The following is a 21,075-nucleotide window of genomic DNA, read 5'->3' as shown; positions in this document are numbered from 1 at the left end:
TTCTTTTTTTTTTTTTCATTGTTTCTTTGTCACTTACAGTTGTCACTGATGCCATTCTTTTTTTGAAAGGAAGTCAGTGGAGGGTACTTTCAGTAATTATTTTATGAGCCCTTAGTTGTCTGTTGTACCTCTCATTATTTGGTAGGCCTTTTCTACTAAACACATTTGTCACAGGCTCCTGCAAAACTGAAAGTTGCTCTGGGTCTGAAGTATTGTTTTAATGACACAAAAGCCCACAGAGTTTAATAGGAACTAGATATGGTAATCATTTTCTGCTGTTGTCCTGGATCGACTGGAATTGGTGACCCAGAATCCTACCCATTTATTTCTGCTTTTTACACATTTCATGATTTATCATTTTAGTCACTTTATTCTGTTTTGCTCTGTTTAGCTCTTTTGGATACGGTTAATGTGTTCATTTCTACATTTGCAGTTTTGCTGTTATTAAGGTTGGAATGGGCTGCATTGGCAGAACGCAAGTCAGTTAAATTGATCCAAAATCATACTTTAAAGAGTACTTTTTTGGGGGAGAGCAAATGGACTTATTCCAATCTTTAAAACACCATTAAGTGAGAAATGTTCTCACTAATAGATTGATATGTTCAAGTGCCAGTTTTCTTTGCACTTGCCCAGTGTTTCTGACTTGATAATGGAAGATGCTCAAAATATTTACTCCTAGATGAAATCATTGACTTGTAGACACTGTTAGATTACCATTACTTTAAAGATGGATCAGCAATCATTTTTGTTTTGTGGATTTTGATGCACAGAATTAGTTGAAGCTTCTGTTGAAATAAAAGGCAATTTAATTTCTTTATTTTTAAAGTGAAATAAGAAATGCTCCATTTACTGACCTTTGCTAAATTACGAGGCATTACAAGATTCCTTTAGGCAAATACTGTATTTTTCTTCTTTTATATTCTTATGAGGCAGCCCTGTGATTGTAGATGAGTGATACCTACACATATGGATGGGACATACAGTCATGCAGAGCTGCATGTATGGGAATGCTGGAGTGCTGCTTGTCAGGAGGGATGCTTCTCTCTTAGCAGCTAGCTGGTCATTTAACCCTAGAACTGGAGGCAGAGACCGGCTTTCTCAGCTTTCCAGGACCTATTTGTTTCAAAATGGCAACTAGATTTTCTTCTTTTAACTGGACACTCGAGAACTATTTTTGAAATGGTTCATTTTCTCGTACAGGCCATAAGATCACACACAAAAATAACTGGTTTAACTTAGAAATTTGCTTTTTACTGTTAGGATGCCAGGCTCTTGATATTTGAAAGCTAGCAGTTGGCTTTATCCTGTTTGAGATTAGAAATGCTTCCTTCCCCAAGGCTTGGGTATTTCTGTGAAACTACCCATATTTTTTTAAAGGTTTATTTATTTATTAGAGAGAGAGAGAGAGAGGGAGGATGTAAGCTGGGGAGTGGCAGAGGGAGAGAGAGAGAATCTCAACCGACTCCCTGTGAGCTTGGAGCCTGACATGGGGCTTAATCCCACGATCCTGAGATGATGACCTCAACCAAAATCAGGAGTCTGACGCTTAACCAACTGAGCCACCCCGGCGCCCCTGAAGCTACCCTTTACGTCACTGTTTTATTTTACCCTCCTCCACCCTGTCCACAGAGCTCGTAGGTGGATTTTGGGAGGAAAAGCAGCCTTCACAGGTGATTTACATAAAGCCAACAGGGAATACATAGTCCAGAGCTCTTCAACAGCTCTACTTTGATTGGAATATGATAGTTGCTCCCTAGAGAATGCATTATGCTGGTCTGCAGTTCACCGGTACATATTTGATAGTAAACTAGTAGACTGAAATTAAGCCAAGAGCTTGATCTACTTTGGGCTGTGTCTGGTTCTCCGTATGTGAAAACAAAACACATACAGGATTATGCACAAGAGAAAGCAGTAGTCTCATTATGCATACTCTGGTACATGTGATCCCGCTTATGAAATAATATTTATTTGTATTATATAGGTATACATAATAAATATATTTTATGAACAAATTATATATATTTTAAATAATTAATATGTTAAGAGCATGAGCTCTGGTACTTGCGTTTGCCACCTGTTTCCTTTGTGATCTTGGTCAAATTGGGTGAGCCCTGTGCTGCATTTTACTTACTGTAAAATAGGACTAATATTAGTACGAGCCTCAGGGTTGTTGTAAGGATCAAAAGAGTTAATAAAACATGCTAAAAACAGCACATGGTAAGTGCACAGTGTTACATTTAGCCACGTGAAATTGCCAGTATTTGTTCTTCTTTGATTTACTTAAAAATGACAATTTTATATAGTTAAACCTAATAGCAGAAACATACTAATTTTTAAAAAATAATTATTCAATCAGAATCACATATTATGGATGCAATTTACTGGCCAAAATCCATTGAATCCGTATGACTGGGGTAGGGCTTGGGAAACTAAATTAAAACCAGCAATAATCTCTCCCAGTGATCGGATAAGTAGCTGGGTTTGGGAATTCTTGATTTACAGTATTGCTCAGGAGTTTTTTTTTATACCGTGAGGGGAAAAACATTGATGGTCAATAGAATGAATCTGGAGAGGAATTTTGCCTCAGAATGAATCATACCTCACTCATGTGGTATTTTGGACTTCAGACTTTAGAGTCAGTGCTGGAAAGAATTAAAGACTTTTGGGACTGGTGGTATGTGATGAATGTATTTTGCACTGTAGAAGGGCATGGATTTTCAGGGGGCAAGGAGCAGAATACTGTGGACTGAATCGTGTCCCTCCCAGAATTCATAAGCCCTAATCCCCAGTGTGATAGTATTTGGGAGATAATTAGGTTTTGTTGTGGCCGTGAAGGTGGGGCCCTGATGAAGGGATTAGTGCCCTTAAAAGAAGAGACATATATAGCTTATTCTCTCCCCCTGCCAAGTGAGGACACTGAGTAGACAGCCGTCTATAAGCTAGGAAGAGAGTCTTTACCACAAACCGACCATATTGGCATCCTGATATTGAACTTCTAGCCTCCAGAACTGTGAGAAAATAAATTTCTTCAAGGCACCAGTCTATGGTATTTTGTTATGGCAGCTCCAGCAGACTAAGATGTCTATAATTCCTCCCTCCAGTACTTTGTATCGTTGATGTCATTAATTCCAGTTATACATAAACACACATAAGAAAGTATATATACGTGTATGTTTATATAGATATATATATATTTATATATATATCAAAGAAGAAACTGAAGAAACAGTTGAAGAAACTGTTACCTGTTAGATCAATTAAGAATAAGAAAATAAAAGTTTTTATTTTACTTGTATTTATTCCTTCTCCAGTGCTTTTCCTTTGTTTATCTAGATCCGGGTTTCCGACTTAATTATTTTCCTTCTCTCTGAAGAACTTTTTTAAGCATTTCTTATGATGCGGGTCTACTGGGAGCAAAGTCCCTCAATTTTTACTTGTCTGAACAGTTCTGTTTCTCTTTCACTTTTAAAGGATTATTTCACAGCACATAAAATTCTAGGTTTGTGGTGGGTCTTTTCTCTCAATATTCTCTTGCTTGCATGGTTTCTGAGAAGTTGGATTTAATTCTTTTCTTCGCTTGTCTATAGCTAAGGTATCCCCCCCCCACCCCGCATCTTCCAAGATTATTTTCTTTGATTTTTTTGCAGCTCAAATATGATATGCCAGGTTGTAGGGTTTTGTGGGTTTTTTGGGGCATTTTTCCTGCTTGGTGTTCTCTTGACTTCCTGGATTTCTGGTTTGCTTTCTGACCGTTTGGGGGGAATTCTCAGTCATTACTTCAAATATTTCTTCCCCCCCCCTTTCTTCTCCTTTTGGTATTACTATTACATGTATATCATACCTTGTGTAATGTCCTGCTACAAAATGTTCTTAAATATTGTTCTGTTTTTTTCCAGTTTTTTTCTTTTCGAAAAGTTTTGTAGTTTCTATTGAGATACTCTCAAGTGCAGTGATTTTTCCCTCAGCTGTGTCTAATCTACTTAGACCGTCAAAGGTGTTCTTTACTCTGTTACAGTGTTTTTCAACTCTAGCATTTCTTTTTGATTCTTTCTTAGAATTCCCATCTCTCTGCTTACATTACCCATCTGTTCTTCCATGTCATCAGCTTTGTCCAGTTGTTTTAAATTCCTGTGTTTTTTTGGTGCCACAAAACCAGACACATAGATCAGTGGAACAGAATAGAGACTCCAGAAATGGACCCTCAACTCTATGGTCAACTAATCTTTGACAAATCAGGAAAAAATATCCAATAGAAAAAAGATAGTCTTTTCAATAAATGGTGCTAGGAAAATTGGACAGCTACATACAGAAGAATGAAACGTGACCATTCTCTTACACCATACACAAAGATAAACTCAAAACGGATGAAAGACCTCAGTGTGAGACAGGAATCCATCAAAATCATAGAGGAGAACATAGGCAGTAACCTTTTCGACATTAGCCACAGCAACTTCTTTCAGGTCACGTCTCCAAAGGCAAGGGAAACAAAAGCAAAAATGAACTTTTGGGACTTCATCAAGATAAAAAGCTCTGCACAGCAAAGGAAACAGTCAACAAAACTAAGAGGCAACCCACGGAATGGGAGAAGGTATTTGCAAATGACATATCAGATAAAGGGCTGGTATCCAGGATCTATAAAGAACTCAGACTCAACACCCAAAAAACAAATGATCGAGTCAGAAAATTGGCAGAAGACATGATCAGACACTTTTCCAAAGAAGACATCCAAATGGCTAACAGACACGTGAAAAAATGTTCAACATCATTAGCCATCAGGGAAATTCAAATCAAAACCAAATTAAGATACCACCTTACACCAATTGGAATGGCAAAAATTAATGAGGCAGGAAACAACCAATGTTGGCAAGGATGTAGAGAAAGGGGAACCCTCTTACACTGTTGGTGGGATGCAAGCTGGTACAACCACTTTGGAAGACAGTACGGAGGTTCCTCAAAAAGTTAAAAATAGACCAGCAATTGCACTGCTGGGTATTTACCCCGAAGATACAGATGTAGTGAAAAGAAGGGGCACATGCATCCCAGTGTTCATAGCAGCAATGTCCACAATAGCTAAACTGTGGAAGGAGCCGAGATGCCCTTCAACAGATGAATGGAAAAAGAAGATGTGGTTCATGGGGCTCCTGGGTGGCTCAGTCATTAAGCGTCTGCCTTCGGCTCAGGGCATGATCCCAGGGTCCTGGGATTGAGCCCCACATCGGGCTCCCTGCTCTGCTGGCTGTCTCTCTCTCTGTCAAATAAATAAATAAATAAAATCTTTAAAAAAAAAAAAAGATGTGGTTCATATATACAATGGAATGTAACTTAGCCATCAGAAGGGATGAATACCCACCATTTGCATTGACATGGGTGGAACTGGAGGGGATTATGCTAAGTGAAATAAATCAAGCAGAGAAAGACTATTGTTGTATGGTTTCACTCGTATGTGGAACATAAGGGATAGCACGGAGGACTTTAGGGGAAGGAAGGGAAAACTGAAGGGGGGGAAATCAGAGGGGGAGATGAATCATAACGACTATGGACTCTGGGAAACAATCTGAGGATTTTAGAGGGGAGGGAGGTGGGGGGATGGGTTAGCCGGGTGATGGGTATTAAGAAGGGCACATGTTGTAATGAGCACTGGGTGTTATACACAAATAATGAATCATGGAACACTACATGAAAAACTAATGATGTACTGTATGGAGACTAACATAACATAATAAAAAGAATAAAAAATGAAAAAAATTCCTGTTTTTTTAATTCCAGCTTTCATGCCATATTTGGCTGTGATTCTGATGTGTGCAGTCTCTTCAAACTCTGTCTTTTGCTTTTTATTATGCCTTGTAGTTTTTTCCTAATAATGAGTCACGATGTACTAGGGAAATGACTGTAGTAAATAGACCTTCAGTAGTGTGGCCGTGAGATGTCAGAAGTGCAGTGTTCTGTAGTTCTGTGATTACATCTCTCATTTAGTGAGCCTGTGCCCTGGACTGTGAACTTCACAAGTGCTTCTCAATTAGTCCCCTTGGGTGGGACAGGATGAGTAGAGGTAATTGGAGGCGCTTATTTCCCTTCCCTGAGGTCAGCTGGGCTCTGAGAATACCCCAGACACTTGGGTCTGGTAATACTTTACCAGTTAAGTTTCTCCTGAGGGCAGGCCTTGTTAAGAACAGAGTGCTCTGGTGTATTGCAAAATGATTACTTTCCCCCTCCCCTCAGGCGATTTTTCAGATTGTTACTTAGAGTACCTGGTAGAACCCTTGGAGCTGAAATTCATGTATGTGTGGGCCTACGCTGTATCTTGAACCTTCTGGAGTTTTAACTCTCAGACTCCTCCCAGCTGAGCTTCCAGCGATTTGCCGGTTACAGTTGAGGTTTTCCTGCCCCAGCACTGGTTCCAGCAGAGGCTCTACTCTGTCTCGTGCAGGTTTCTGGTTCTCTGTGTCCAGCTTGTCTGGCTTTCTGGTTTGGGAGCAACAGTTTGTCCTGTAACCTCACTTCCCTGATGGCGCTAGAAAGAGCTGGTTTTTCAGTCTTTTTACTTGTTTACTTTTTGCAGTTGATTTTTCAGTCTTTTTACTTGTTATTAGATGGAGTTAGGGTGATGACTTTCAATCTCCTTACCTGGAAACCTGGAAACCAGAATTTCCCCTTTATTTGTCTTTGCTTCCCCCACAAAACTTAACGCATTGCCTATTTTATCTCCTCTTTTAATGTGGTCTTTCATTTTTCCCCCTGGGCGCTCTTGCTGAGGCTGCCATGACTTGTTCATTTCCTGGATATCTATACCTGAAATCACACTGTCTCCTCCTCTTTAAACTGAATCTTTTTAAATGAGGCTCTTCACTAAGCTGAATTTGGACTGATAGCAAATTAGCTACCATTAAGGGACCATTCTATTTAGTTACTTTTTTTTTTTTCCTTTGGGAGATCATTTTATACTGCCTTGGGTGTGAAGAATTTAGTTAATGCTGATTTCTTGCTTAAATCCTTAGGATTTATTACACTGAATAGTACTGAAATTACCTCACTACTTTGTTAGCTCCTTGAGGTCAAGAACCTTCCCTTACATATTTTTCTTTTCTTAGTGCTTGCCACAGAGTACTTGTTATGTGTGGGATGATCGACGTCATTTGTAGAGTTAGGATGTAGAAATCCCTAATTGATAACCTAGGTATATATTTTCTTAACATGTGTATGTATCTTGTTTCAAAATTTATATTTTTGAATGTTAGGTATAAGGATATCTGACACATTTATACAGTATCCATCCCAGATCTTACATGTATGTTTCCTACATTTTATGGAGTTGTGATATCCTAGGGACTCATGATTATTATTATTTGGTATCTTTTCCTCTCCTAAAAATGCTGTTTCATCACTTCTGTAAGTATGCATAGGTAGAGTAGAGGTGTGAGAATTTTGAGATTATAATGATATGCCTTAGATGGAAATATTCTAGGGCTTAAGTCAGATTTTGTTAGAAGTCAGATTCCTGTATTATTAATATAGCTTAACTAATTTATTGTGTTGCATTTGTTTTTTTTGCAGACTGTTCTCTCTGTATAAGAAAATTTCTGTCCTATAAAACACAATGTCCAACTTGTTGTGTGGTAAGTTTTTCTTTCCTGGTTTTTTTTTTTTTTTTTTTTTTTTTGGTAAACTTAATTGATTGGTGCAAATATTTCTGTCATGTATACACAAAAGCCCATGGAAAGAGGTATAATTATTGAATTAAGCTACATTTTCAGAAAGGGCCTCTAAAACACATATATGGAGAATTGGGCTTTGTTCAATTTTTCATAAAGATTTCTGATAACCTATTAGGTTTTTTAGGAAGTAGAAACTAACTCTAAGATCAGGGTGTAGCACCCTTTGAATCTAATGATCTATGTTTTAATGGTTTCTCATGTTTTATAATTTTTCACCTTGGGTAGAAAATCTGCCAGTAGGATTATTCATTTGCATAGGATTGGTATTTAAGTATTTGTGTGGAAGGCAAAGATTCATGGCCATCGGGCCGAGCCCAACCTAACTGGTCCCTTACTTTTTTTCTTTTTTTTAAGATTTTATTTATTTATTTATTTTAGAAAAAGAGAGAGAGAGAGGGAGTGAGCAGGAGGAAGGAGCAGAGGGAGAAGGAGAGAAACTCAAGCAGACTCCACACTGAGCACAGAACCTGACACAGGGCTCGATTTCATAATCTTGAGATCATGACCTGAGCTGAAATCAAGAGTCAGGCGCACCATAACAGTCCCTTACTTCTTTCTTAAACGAAACCTTCATGGAAAACAGTAGGAAATTTGATGTTAGAGTTTCTGAAGCATTTCAAGTAGGCAAAAAGGTAGGTAAAAAGGGCAAGTATACGTAAATAGGAATAAAGAAAAAAGAAGAAGCAGTGAGGTCTAATAGAAAGGATACTGGAACTAATTGAAGGGTTTGGGTTCTAGTTTGATTCCTCTGGTAGGTACATGGTGTTAGAATGTCATTGAACTTCTCTGAACTATTTCCCTACATTAGAAATGATGCAGTTTGACTCCCAAATTTAATTTCTTTACAACTTGGTGTCTTGCAGTTGCCAAGATGGTCTCATCGAGGAGATGAACTGAATACCATTCATGCCAATTAACTATAAAATCTGTCATTTTTCTGTTGCATTCCTGAACACCAACCTTGTTTTTAAACTTCCTTGTAACACCTAATGCCTCTCCCTATGTAGTCACTTAAAAGAGCATCGCTGTTCTGCTTTTTCAGTAGAAATTTTTGGGATGGCATTTTGAATAGCGACTCTTGCTCATATTAGGTCTTATCTTCGTTGGTACAGAGCATGTACGGTTTTACCAGAGACTATGGAGAGCTTTTATCAGACTTCCAGTCAGCAGATGCTGATTCACTGTTTTAAAATTCCATATTAGTATGAGATAAATGAACTTTATTTTGAGGCTTTCCTGGAAGACTTAGTGGCATGGGAGTCTCAGGAGGATGGGTCACACATTTTCAAAACAAGATTATGACAAGTTATTTTATTATTTCTGACCTTTTTCCATCTGTTGTTTTTCCTTTCTAGACAGTCACAGAGCCGGACCTAAAAAATAACCGCATATTAGATGAACTGGTAAAAAGCTTGAATTTTGCACGGTATGATTTAATTTTGTGACTAACCCCTAACTGCTCTGGCCTTTTATATGAGTCCCCTCTTTACTCTGTGAACTTTTGGGGATTAGAGAATGCAGGGTTGCATATTTTGGCTAAAAGAAAGGAAACGACAACAGTCATTAATCACTCTTGGACAGTCTAATGGTAGTAATGTTTTCTTCCTTTACTTAACAGAAAGTCTGATCATGAAAAACAAAAGTTAAAATGCAGATTTGAGCACTTAACTTTTGGGTACTACAGAGATCCTCCAGCTTCATCTTTTATCTTTCCTGTCCTACCCCTAGAATCATCCATTTTTTCCAAGGGCCCTTGTTCCTTTTATTGGAGAATGGTATTTAGAATCAGGATCTGGAGCTAGGTATGATCATTGTTACTGAGATGTCATTGCTTCTAAGCTCTCAGTGGACAGAGCTGGATAACATATGCATGTATACATATGTGTGTACTAACCCATGTGTACATGCTTATCTATAATCGTTTCTGTGGCTGTTATATATTAACCCATTAATTCTTAATCTGATTTACTCAGCATGTATAAGATGGTGTGCTGTGTGAAATAGGTAATTGCTGGTACTTCATACAGCTCAGAAATGTAACTTCTTAGCATGATGGTGAAAATGAGTTTGGTCTCCCAAAGGGATATAAAAAGGCATATTTTACCAAACAGTGTCTTGAATTAATTTTTAGTTTTAATCATGCAAGTCAGTCAGGAATTTTTATCATGAACATACTGTGTTTAGTTAATAGGTGCCCATCTCCTTAAGTGTGTGACTTCCTAGCTGTTGGGACTGTTTTGGAGGTACCTTACATTGTTTCTCAAAATGTAAAGAGATTTCTTCTGATAGAATTGCACATTTATTTCATTGGGCTGTGTCCTGAAAATGATCATATTTAGTCCTCTGAATTTGCCTAATATGACGTTCTAGAAATTGGCTCAGTTAATCATTTCCCTAAACAGAGTCCTAAAAAGGTGCTATTTCCTAGATTAAGAAACTCTGAGTCTCTGATTCATACAATTGCAGTTGTTGCTTTTCTTATTTTAAAGTCTTTCACCAGTTAGATTTTGAGGTCTATGAGAAAGGATGGTGCCACGTCTTTAGAAAGAAATTTCAAAAAAATTTTTTAATTTATATTCAATTTAATTAACATATACTGTTGTATTAGTTTCAGAGGTAGAATTCAGTGATTCATCAGTTGCATATAACACTCAGTGCTCATTACATCAAGTGCCCTCCTTAATGTCCATCACCTAGTTACCCCATCCACCTACCCACCTCCCCTCTAGGAACCCTCAGTTTGTTCCCTATAGTTAAGAGTCTCTTATGGTTTGCCTCCCTCTCTGTTTTCATCTTATTTTATTTATCCCTCCCTTCCCCTATGTTCATCTGTTTTGTTTCTTAAGTTCCACATATGAGTGAAATTATGTGGTGTTTGTCTTTCTCTGACTGACTTATTTCACTTAGCATAATACCCTCTAGTTCTATCCACGTCATTGCAAATGGCAAGATTTCATTCTTTTTGATGGCTGAGTAATATTTCATTGTGTGTATATGTGTGTGTGTATATCACATCTTATTTATCCATTCATCTGTCGATGGACATCTGGGCTCTTTCCATAGTTTGGCTATGGTGGACATTGCTGCTATAAACATCGGGGTGCCTGTGCCCCTTCAAATCACTATGTTTGTATCCTTTGGATAAATACCTAGTAATGCAGTTGCTGGGTCATAGGGTAGCTCTATTTTTAACTTTTTGGGGAACCTCCCTGCTGTCTTCGCCTGTGGCTGCACCAGTTTGCATTCCCCACCAATGGTGTGAGATAAAAGAGGATTCTCCTTTCTCTGCATCCTCACCAATGTCTGTTGTTTCCTGAGTTCTTAATTTTACCCATTCTGACCAGCATGAGGTAGTGTCTCATTGTGGTTTCGATGTATTTCCCTGATGCCTAGTGATGTTGAGCATTTTTTCATGTGTCTGTTAGCAATTTTTGTGTCTAGAAAGGAATTTATTAGCTTTTTGATTATCCCTGAGATAGTAAAATTGCATTTCAAGGCTTATTTTTTTCTTAGCTGGTACTGAAAGTACAATGACTTCACTGCTAGGAGGAAGGGAGTGTCACAAAGCAAGCACGGGTTTGTTGGAGAGAAGTGATCAGTATCTTTGGTTTTATAGACCTTTTGATAACTTAAAGGGAGGCCTTGGAATAATTGAACCTCTCCCCTTTCCTGCCTCCTCCCGAAAGAAATGGGCTGTTTAATTATTCATTAAAGTGGGTATGACAGGGTGAGAAGCATTCTTTGTGGCTTTGGGATGGGTTTTATCATTTCTTTCTCCCTCTGTTTGCCTTGGAATTACCTTATGTTGGACATTTGTCATATCTAAAGTGCTGTGGTACTTCATTTCCAAAATTTGTAGGGATGGAATTCAAGCTAGGCAATTTCAGTACTTGTTTGACATCTGGTTTAAGATTGATGAAGGAAGGTTTAATCTTATGACTAGAATGTATGACATTTGTGTTATTTGTCAGTTTTGTTTTTTACTTTCTTTCTCATCTGTCATTGCCATTTTAAGACATGATGATTTTAAAAAGTTTAATATTCTAAACTGAAATAAAAGAGTATTGGAAATAATTCCAGAGATTTTTCCAGACAAAAGACTGACATTCAGGGATGCCTGGGTGGCTCAGTTGGTTAAGCATCTGCCTGCGGCTCAGGTCATGATCGCAGGGTCCTGGGATTGAGCCCCGCATTAGCCTCTGTGCTCAGCGGGGAGCCTGCTTCTCCGTCTCCCTCTGCCTTCCTCTCCCCCTGCTTGTGCACACATACACACACACTCTCTCTCTGACAAATAAATAAATAAAAATCTTTAAAATAAAATAAATAAATGTTCTTCAGGAACGGTGGTGTTGAACAAAATTATTTAGAATATTTTTGTCTAAGTGGAACATCATTCTTGATCTAAGTAAAAAAATACTGTTTCTGTATTTTTGTGTAGCAGCCAGTCTACCTCAATATCATTTTTACAGATTGGGAGTGTAGAGCATCATTTACTGCTTTGGTTTATCCCCATTAAGGTACGAATTTTTCTCCAGGTACTTACTCCAAGTTTAAGAATTTAAACATTTTATTTTTTTCTACTTTATTTTTCTAAAAGATTTTATTTATTTATTTGTCAGAGAGAGAGAGAGAGCACAAACGGGGAGTGGTAGGCAGAGGCAGAGGGAGAAGCACATTCCCAACTGAGCAGGAAGCCCGATGCCGTGGGATCATGACCTAAGCCAAAGGCAGACACTTAACCGACTGAGCCACTCAGGAGTCCCAGAATTTAAACATTTTAGATGATAATTGTAATAGACAATTCCCTTAGCATCTTATAAAAGTATGTAGAATATACCTTTTCTTATGGTATAGTCTAAAGCATACTGGCTTTGGATTCAGGCACAACTAGGTTCTAGTCCTGGCCCTTCTAGTTGTGATGTGACTGTGGTCAAAATATTTAAACCTCTCTGGCCTCTGTTCCCCATCTGAAAAGTGGGAATAATAATATTGATACTTTCAGGGATTGTTGTAAGGATTAGAAATGAAGAGTTATACTAAAAGATACCCAGCATAATACCTGAACAAAGGAACTAAAAAGATTGCTGTCATTATTATCATATTTTACCTGCGTTTATATTGTCTTCTCCTATATTATGGATTGATGCCCTAAGGTATTAATAAGAATTTGTGCTTTGGTGGGCCTCTGCCTGTTTAACCAAATGGTCCTAGACTGCTGTTTGTATGTTTTGGGTCAGAACAGCGTTTGCAGGGACTTTTACTAGTTAATGCGGTCCACGGACTTGATCGCATGGATTTCATGACTGCCCATGTCTGCCCAAAGACCTGTTTTGATTCTTGAGTCTTGGCTGCATTCTGAAGAGGTAAGATTATTGTATAGTTAATAAATGGGCAAGATTTTCCTGTACTTCATGGAGTCACAGTTATTCTGAAGGTCTGTAATTCACCCCCAAAATCTGAGCATCTATGATGAGTGCTATTAGGCATTATAATACCAACTCTCTTTAAGTTAAATTTATAGGAGGGATGGAAATGAAAGGAAAAGTTACCAATTTAGTTTAAGTATTCATTTTGGAATTAATATTTTCACACAGCTTATACTTAAGATGTGTGAATTGCAGTAGTCTCATGGTTTTAAATACCATGTGTCCATTCATGGCTTCCAAACTTTTATCTTCAGCTCGATCTCACCCCAAAACTTCACTCTCATATATCCAACTGCTGACCTCACATCTCTGCTTGGACCTCTTCAAAGCAACTCTTGATTCTCTATACTGCCTGCCACCCCCCACTCCAAATCTGCTCCCACAGCCTTTCTCATCTTGTTAAATGGCAGCTCTGTCCTTTGAATTGCCCAGACCAAAAACCTCGGAGTCATCCCTGACCCTTCCCGTTCACACTTGATCTGTCATTCAGTCAATAAATCCTGTTGGCTTTATCATTAACAGACTTCCCAAAACTGAAGCTTTTCATCACCCTCCCAGTATTATCCTGTCCAAGCCAGTATCAACTTGGACTTCTGTGATCACTTTCTGGTGGTTTTCTTATTTCTCCTTTTGCCCTCTGATAGTCATTCTGAGGCCAGCAGCCAAAGTGATCCTTTAAAAAGGGGGTCCTTTAAAAAGTCGGATCATACTTAATATTGTCCAGAGGTGTTATCCCATCTCATTTGGAGTGAAACCCTGAGTCTTCTCCCCTCAGTGGCAGTCCTCTGTCCCTTTCTGACTGCCTCTCCCACTTCTCTGCCCCTCCTTTATTCTGCTCCAGGCACGTGTTAGCCTCTTTCTCAAACATGTCAATCATACTCTGACCCTAGAGACTTTGTACTTTTATTTCTTGGTGACACAGTGTTTCCCCAGATAATCACGTGGCTTGGTCCTTCACTCTCTTCCAGCCCTGTTTTTCATAGGTCATGCTCTCAGTGAGGCCCTCTGTGACCATCCTGTAAAGAGTATCAAGCTCATCCCCTCCTCATGCACGGCTTCACCGGCTTCATTTTTTTGCTACAGCACTTTCATATATGTCGTGAACGTCTCCCATCTCTTCCCTTACTATAGTATAAACTTTGTGAGGACAGACGACTTTGTTCTTTGTTATATTTCCACTGCTGGAAGTACCCCGAAAACAGTGGGCACATGAAGAAGTTAATGAGTTTCAGTTTTGGCGAGGGGCATAATTTTATCTTTGCAATAGTGCAACTGTCTGCACTTTTTTTTTTTTTTTAAGATTTTATTTATTTATTTGACAGAGAGAGCACAAGCAGGGGCAGTGGCAGGCAGAGGGAGAGGGAGAAGCAGGCTTCCCGGTGAGGGGGTAGTTCGACATGGGGCTCAATCCCAGGACCCTGGGATCATGACCTGAGCTGTATGCAGATGCTTAACCCGCTGAGCCACGCAGGCGCCCCTGTCTGCCACTTTTTTTTTTTATCAGTATGTAGAATCCTACCTTGTTTTATTGTACTTTGCTTTACTGCACTTTGCAGATATTTAATTTTTTGAGAAATTGAAAGTTTTTGGCCACCCTACATTGAGCCAAGCCTATCAGTATCATTTTTCTAGCAGCATTTGTTCACTTTGTGTCTTTGTGTCAAATTTTGGCAAGTCTTAAACTATTTGGAACTTTTTCATTATTATTTGTTATGGTGCTCTGTGGTCAATGATATTTGATGTTACTATTGTAATTGTTTTTGGGGCTCCACAGACTGCAGCCATATATGACCACAAACTTAATTGACAAATATTGTGTGTGTTCTGACTGTTCTAATCACTGGCCATTTCTCTGCCCATATCTCTCCCTCTCCTCGGATCTCCATATTCCCTGAGACACAACAGTATTTAAATTACGCTGGTTAAAAACCCTGCAAGGCCTTTCAGTGTTCAAGTGAGAGGAAAAGTCATATGTCGCCCTTTAAGTCAAAAACAAGAAATGATTCAGCTTAGTAAGGAAGGCATGTTGAAAACTGAGATAGGCTGAAAGCTAGGCCTCTTGTGCCAAACAGCCAAGTTTTTGAAGGAAATTAAAAGTGCTACTCCAGTGAACACGTGAATAAGAAAGCAAACAAACTCACTGCTGATATGGAGAAAGTTTGAGAGGTCTGGATAGATCAGGCCAGCCACATCATTCCCTTAAGCCAAAGCCTAATGGGGAGCAAGGCCCTAACTCTCTTCACTTCTGTGAAGGCGGAGAGAGGTGAGCAAGCTGCAGAAGAGAAGTGTGATGCTGGCATAGGTGGTTTGTGAGGGTGAAGGAAAGAAGCTGTTTCCATAACATAAAAGTGCCAAATGAGGCAGCGAGTGCTGATACAGAACTGCAGCAAGTCATCCAGAAGATCTAGTGAGATCATTAATGAAGGTGGCTGCACGAAACAACAGATTTTCAATGTAGACAAAACAGCCTTCTATTGGAAGAAGATGTCATCTAGGACTTCCATAGCTAGAGAGAGGTCAGTGCCTGGCTTCAAAGGACTGGCTGACTCTTGTTAGGGGCTAATGTAGCTGGTGACTTGAAGTTGAAGCCAGTGCTCATTTAGCATGCAGATAATCCCAGGGCCCTGAAGAATGATGCTAAATCTACCCTGCCTGTGCTCTGTGAATGGAACAACAGAGCCTGGATGACATCTGTTTATAATATGGTTATGCTCATTGACAATGTACCCGGTCACCCAAGAGCTCCAATGGAGATGTATGAGATTAATGTTGTTTTTGTGCCTGCTAACACAACATCCATTCTGCAACCCATGGATCAAGGAGTGATTTCAACTTTCAAGTCTTATTATTTAAGAAATATGCTTTATAAGGCTGTAGCTGTTGTTCATATCGATTCCTCTGATGGATCTGGGTAAAGTCATTTGAAAACCTTCTGGAAAGGATTCACCATTGTAGATGCCATCAGTGTGGAAGAAGTTGATTCCAACCCTCATGGATGACTGAGGGGTTTAAGAGTTCAGTGGAGGGAAGTAACTGCAGATGTGGTGGAAATAGCAGGAGACATTTGGATTGTTTCTGATTTTTGTTATTCCAGAGACTGCTGCTTTGAAATTCTTATTTATGTCTTTTAGCGTATATTTCTTTTGGCATATATCTACAAGTGTAATGGCTAGATCAGAAAGTAGGCATTCATTTATTTGTTGGTATCTTTAAAGCTAGTTTTTAAATTATTAAAATCAGTACACTACGACCAGCAAAATATAAGAGTTCCATGTGCTCCACATCTTCAATACTTAAGTCTTTCCAATCATTGTAATTTTAGCTTTCCTGGTTAGTATGTCAGTGAGATTTTTGAAATTATTATTGTCTTACTTTTATTATCTCTTGATTCTTTTAACTGTGATAAAATTTGCATATAGCGAAATACATAGAGTAAGTTTGAATTTGGTCATTGGATTTTGGTTATGCATACATCTGTGTAATTACCTTCACAGTCAGGATACAGAACATTTCCATCACCATAGCTGCCTTATTCTGCTTCTAGTCACTCCCTCCGTCACCCCCACAGACAGTCATCATTCAGGTTTCTTTAATCACAGGTTGTTCTTATGGTGCATTTAAATGGAGTCATACAGTATTCTTTATTCTTTTGTTTCACATACTCTCTGTTTTTGTCTGTTGTTGCTTATATCAGTAAGCATTCTTTTTTGCTGAGTAGTATCTGTTGTATGAATATGCAAAATTTGCTTTTCTATTCATCTCTTGATGAATTTGGATTATTTCCAGTTTGTGGCTAGTGTGATAAAAGCTGCCATGAACATTTGTGTGCAATCTTTGTGCAGGCATCGATTTCATTTCTTTTGGGTACATGTCTATGAATGGAATTGCTGGCTTATACGCAAGGTGTGTATTGAACGTCATAAGAAATTGCCAGTTTTCCAGTTGGGTTGGACCACCCCCACCAGCAGTGAATGAGAATTTCAGTTGCTCTACATGCTGTATTTGGTATTTGGTAACATTAATCCTTTTAGTTGTGTAAGCATTTTATTGGGTGTGAAATGGTAATGATTGTGGTTTTAATTTGCACTTTCTGATGACTAGTGTACCTTTTCGTGTACTAATTGACTTTTCTTATATTTTTGGTGAAGTATCTGTTCCAATTTTTAGAAATGGTATTGTTTGGTTTTTTTCCTTATTGATTTGTGATTCTTTATGTATTATATGTATTTTTTCTCTTTCTGTCTCTGGCTTGCCTTTTCATTTTCTAAAGGTGTCTTTTGATGAATAGACATTTTAATTTTAACGAAGTCCGTTTTATCTCTCTTTTTTTATGATTACTACTTTTTTAAAAAAAAAAGTCTTGCCTAAAAAATCTTTGCCTACCTCAGGTCATAATGATTTTTCCTATGTTTTTTTCCTAGAATTGTTACAATTTTAGCTTTTACACTTAGGCCTGTGAACCTATTCAAGTTAATTTTTATGTATGATGGAGGTTAAGAGTCAGGATTCATTTTTTTTCTCGACACATACTCGGTTGCTTCAGCACCATTTATTAAGAAGATTCACTAAATTGCAGTGGCTCCTTTGTTGTAAATCAAGTGACTACATGTGTTGGGCTAATTCTGGACACATTCTCTTTGTGTCTCTTTCAGCTAATACTACAGTGTCTTTAATACAGTAGCTATGCCGTTAAGTTCTTAACATCTGTAGTATAAGTACTTTACTTTGTTTTCCTTTAAGACTACTCTCATTATGGGGCCTTTGATTTCCATGTAAATGTTAGAATGAATGTATCATTTCCGCCCCCAAAAAAGTTGCCTTTATTTTGATTGGAATCGTATTGAATCTATAAATAAATGTGGAGAAAATGGGCATGTTAACATTGTTGAGTTTTCTAGTACATAGGGTATTTCTTTACTTAGGCCTTTTTAAAATTTCCCTCGGCAAATTTGGTAGTTTTCAAGATAATAAATTTTACACATTTCTGTTAAATTTATTCTTAGGTATTTAATGTTTTTGATGGTATTTCAAGTGATATTTATTTTAAAATTTCATTTTCTGTTTGCTAATATATAGGCATTAATTTTTGTTAATATTATGTCGAGGGTCTTGCAACAATTCACTTATTCTAGTTACTTGTAAAGTCTGGATTTTTTATGAACATAATCATGTTACCTGCAAATAAAAAGTTTTCTTTTTTCCCATTTGTGTGTGTGTGTGTGTATGTGTGTGTATATATATATACACACATATATATGTGTGTATATATATATATACATATATATGTATATACATATATATATACATATATATGTATATACATATATATATGCGTTGTGTGTGTATATGTGTGTGTATATATATACACATATACATATATGTATGCTCATATATATGTATGTGTGTATATATATATATATGTGTGTGTGTGTGTATTTTTTTCCCTTATCAAAATCCTAGAGCCTCCAGTACAATTTGAAGAGACATAGTGGTGGTAGAAATATCCTTGTCTTGTTTTCAATCTTAGGAGGAGATGTCCAAAACTTTACTAGTGACTCTAATATTAGCATAGTTTTTTTTTGAGAGTATCTTTTATCAGATTAAAAAACTCTCCTTTTGGGGGTCCTGAGTGGCTCAGTCAGTTAAGCATCTGACTCTTGATCTCTGCTCAGGTCTTGATCTCAAGGTTATGAGTTCAAGCCTTGTGTTGGGCTCCATGCTGGGCATGGAGCCTACTTTAAAAAAAAAGTTTCCTTCTATTCCTGGCTTTCTAAAGTGTTTTTATTATGAATGGGTATTGAATTTTATCAAATGCTTTTCTGCATTTACTGTAATGATTGTATAGTTTTTCTCCTTTATTTTGCTAATGTGGTGAATTACATTGATTTTTCAAATAGCAAACCAACTTGTGTTCCTGGAATAAATCCCACTTGGTTATGATGCATTATATTTTTTTATTTGTCTCCAGATTTTATTTGTTAATGTTTCATTTATGATTTTTATGTCTATATTTGAGATATTATTAGACTATAATTTTATTTTCCTACAATGTGCTTGTCAGATTTTGTGACCAAGGTTATGCTGGCTTTAATATGAGCTGGGAAATAGTCTTTTTTTATTTTTCTGGATAATTTTGTGTAATATTGATATTATTTCTTCCATAAATATTTGGTAGAATTTAGCAGCAAAACCGTCTGGGCCTGGAGTTCTCTTTATAGGAAGGTTTTTAATTACAGCTTGGTTTCTTTAATAGATAACACTGCTCTTCACATTTTCTGTTTCTTCCTTTGGCAGTTTTGATGAGTAGTCTTTTTCAAGAAATTTATCCATTTCATTTAAAATTTTGATTTTGATATAAAATGTTTGTAATATCCCCTTATTATCTTTAAATTTCTGTTGGATTTGTAATGATGTCTCCTTAAAAGTCTTCGTTTTCGTAGTTTGTATTTTCACTTCTTTTTTTTTTCTTGTTCAGTCTTGGCAGGGGTTTACTAATTTCATTAATTTTTTTCAAAGAACCAACTTTTGACTTTGCTCATTTCCTCTTATATTCTTATTTTCTATTTCATTAATATCTGTTATTATTTACTTCCTTCTTGTGGTATAATTTGCTGTTCATTACCTAATGTTTTATGTTGGAAGCTTAGAATGTTGATTTTCAGTTTTTCTATTAAGCTGTAAATTGTTTTCTAGAGACTGTTTTAGCAAACCTCGAAGTTGTCATTCAGCTCAGAATATTTTCTAATTTGCATTGTTTTTGACCTAAAGGGTTATTTAGAAGTGTGGTGCTTAACACACTTAAGTGCGTCTCTTAAAGTTTGGAGATTGTCTAGTTATTTTTTTGCTACTGAGTGTCATGTGGATTCACAGTGGTCAGAGTAGATACACTGAATTATTTCATTCCTTGTAAATTTGTTGAGATTTACTTTATGGCCCAGAATGTGGTCTGTGCTGGTAAATATGCCGTGTATACTTGAAAAGAATGTGTAATCTGCATTTGTCAGATGTAATATTTTTTGTTAATTACATTAATATGATTAATTGGGTTGGTTCAGATATTCTGTATTCCTACTGATTTTTATTTGTTTTGTTAGTTAGAAAGATGTGTTTAAATTTATACACACTATTATTTAAACCAAACAATGTTGTGAATGGGCCCTTTCTCCTTTTCTGTTAGTTTTTGCTTTATACATTTTGAAGCTATGCTATTAAGTGAATATCATTTATGATTTTTATGGCTTTGAATTAAATTACTATAATGTCAAAATGAGATGTCCCTCTTTATGTCTCATAATACTTTTTGCCTTAATGTTGTCTGTTATTAATGTTGCCATATCAGCTTTCTTTTTATCAGTACATGGTACATCTCTTCCCATCCTTTTATTTTTAACCTTCCTGGGTCTTTATATTTAAAGTGTTTTCTTTCAAACAGTATATAGTTGCATCTTTTGTATCTTATTTTTTAATCCAGTCTGACCATCTTTGTCTTTCAAAGTATGTATCCATTACATTTAATGTGATTACAGTTTGCCACGTTGCTTTTTGTTTTTTTGTTCCTTTTTGCTTTTTGTTCCGTTTGTTCCTTTTTTAAAAAAATTATTTCTTTATTCCTGCCCATTCTTTTCAATATTGAGTATTTTTTTTTTAAAGATTTTTTTATTTTTATTTATTTGACAGAGATAGAGACAGCCAGTGAGAGAGGGAACACAAGCAGGGGGAGTGGGAGAGGAAGAAGCAGGCTCATAGCAGAAGAGCCTGATGTGGGGCTCGATCCCATAACGCCGGGATCACGCCCTGAGCCGAAGGCAGACGCCCAACTGCTGCGCCACCCAGGCGCCCCTCAATATTGAGTATTTTTAATATTTTATTTTCTGTTAGTTTTTACATTATACTTCTTAGTGTCGTTCTTTTAAGTCCTTACTGAAAAAATGACAAAA

The 21,075-nt window shown here is 37.2% G+C and overlaps 1 protein-coding gene across 2 annotated transcripts in view; it reads left to right on the top strand.

Annotated features, from left to right (window-relative positions):
- Nucleotides 1-21,075, top strand: part of RAD18 (RAD18 E3 ubiquitin protein ligase) — a 102,157-nt gene that overhangs the window by 14,559 nt on the left and 66,523 nt on the right. For both annotated transcript variants that reach the window (XM_034658694.1, XM_002920380.4), the window contains exons 3-4: nucleotides 7,552-7,613; nucleotides 9,068-9,138. In XM_034658694.1, the coding sequence (XP_034514585.1) occupies nucleotides 7,552-7,613; nucleotides 9,068-9,138 (133 nt within the window). The remainder of the gene's footprint in view (nucleotides 1-7,551; nucleotides 7,614-9,067; nucleotides 9,139-21,075) is intronic.

This window comes from Ailuropoda melanoleuca, chromosome 4 (assembly GCF_002007445.2).
Source record: "Ailuropoda melanoleuca isolate Jingjing chromosome 4, ASM200744v2, whole genome shotgun sequence".
Classification (NCBI taxonomy): Eukaryota; Metazoa; Chordata; class Mammalia; order Carnivora; family Ursidae; genus Ailuropoda; species Ailuropoda melanoleuca.
The sequence above is the reverse complement of the archived record's forward strand: the minus strand, read 5'-3'. Positions and strand labels throughout refer to the sequence as shown.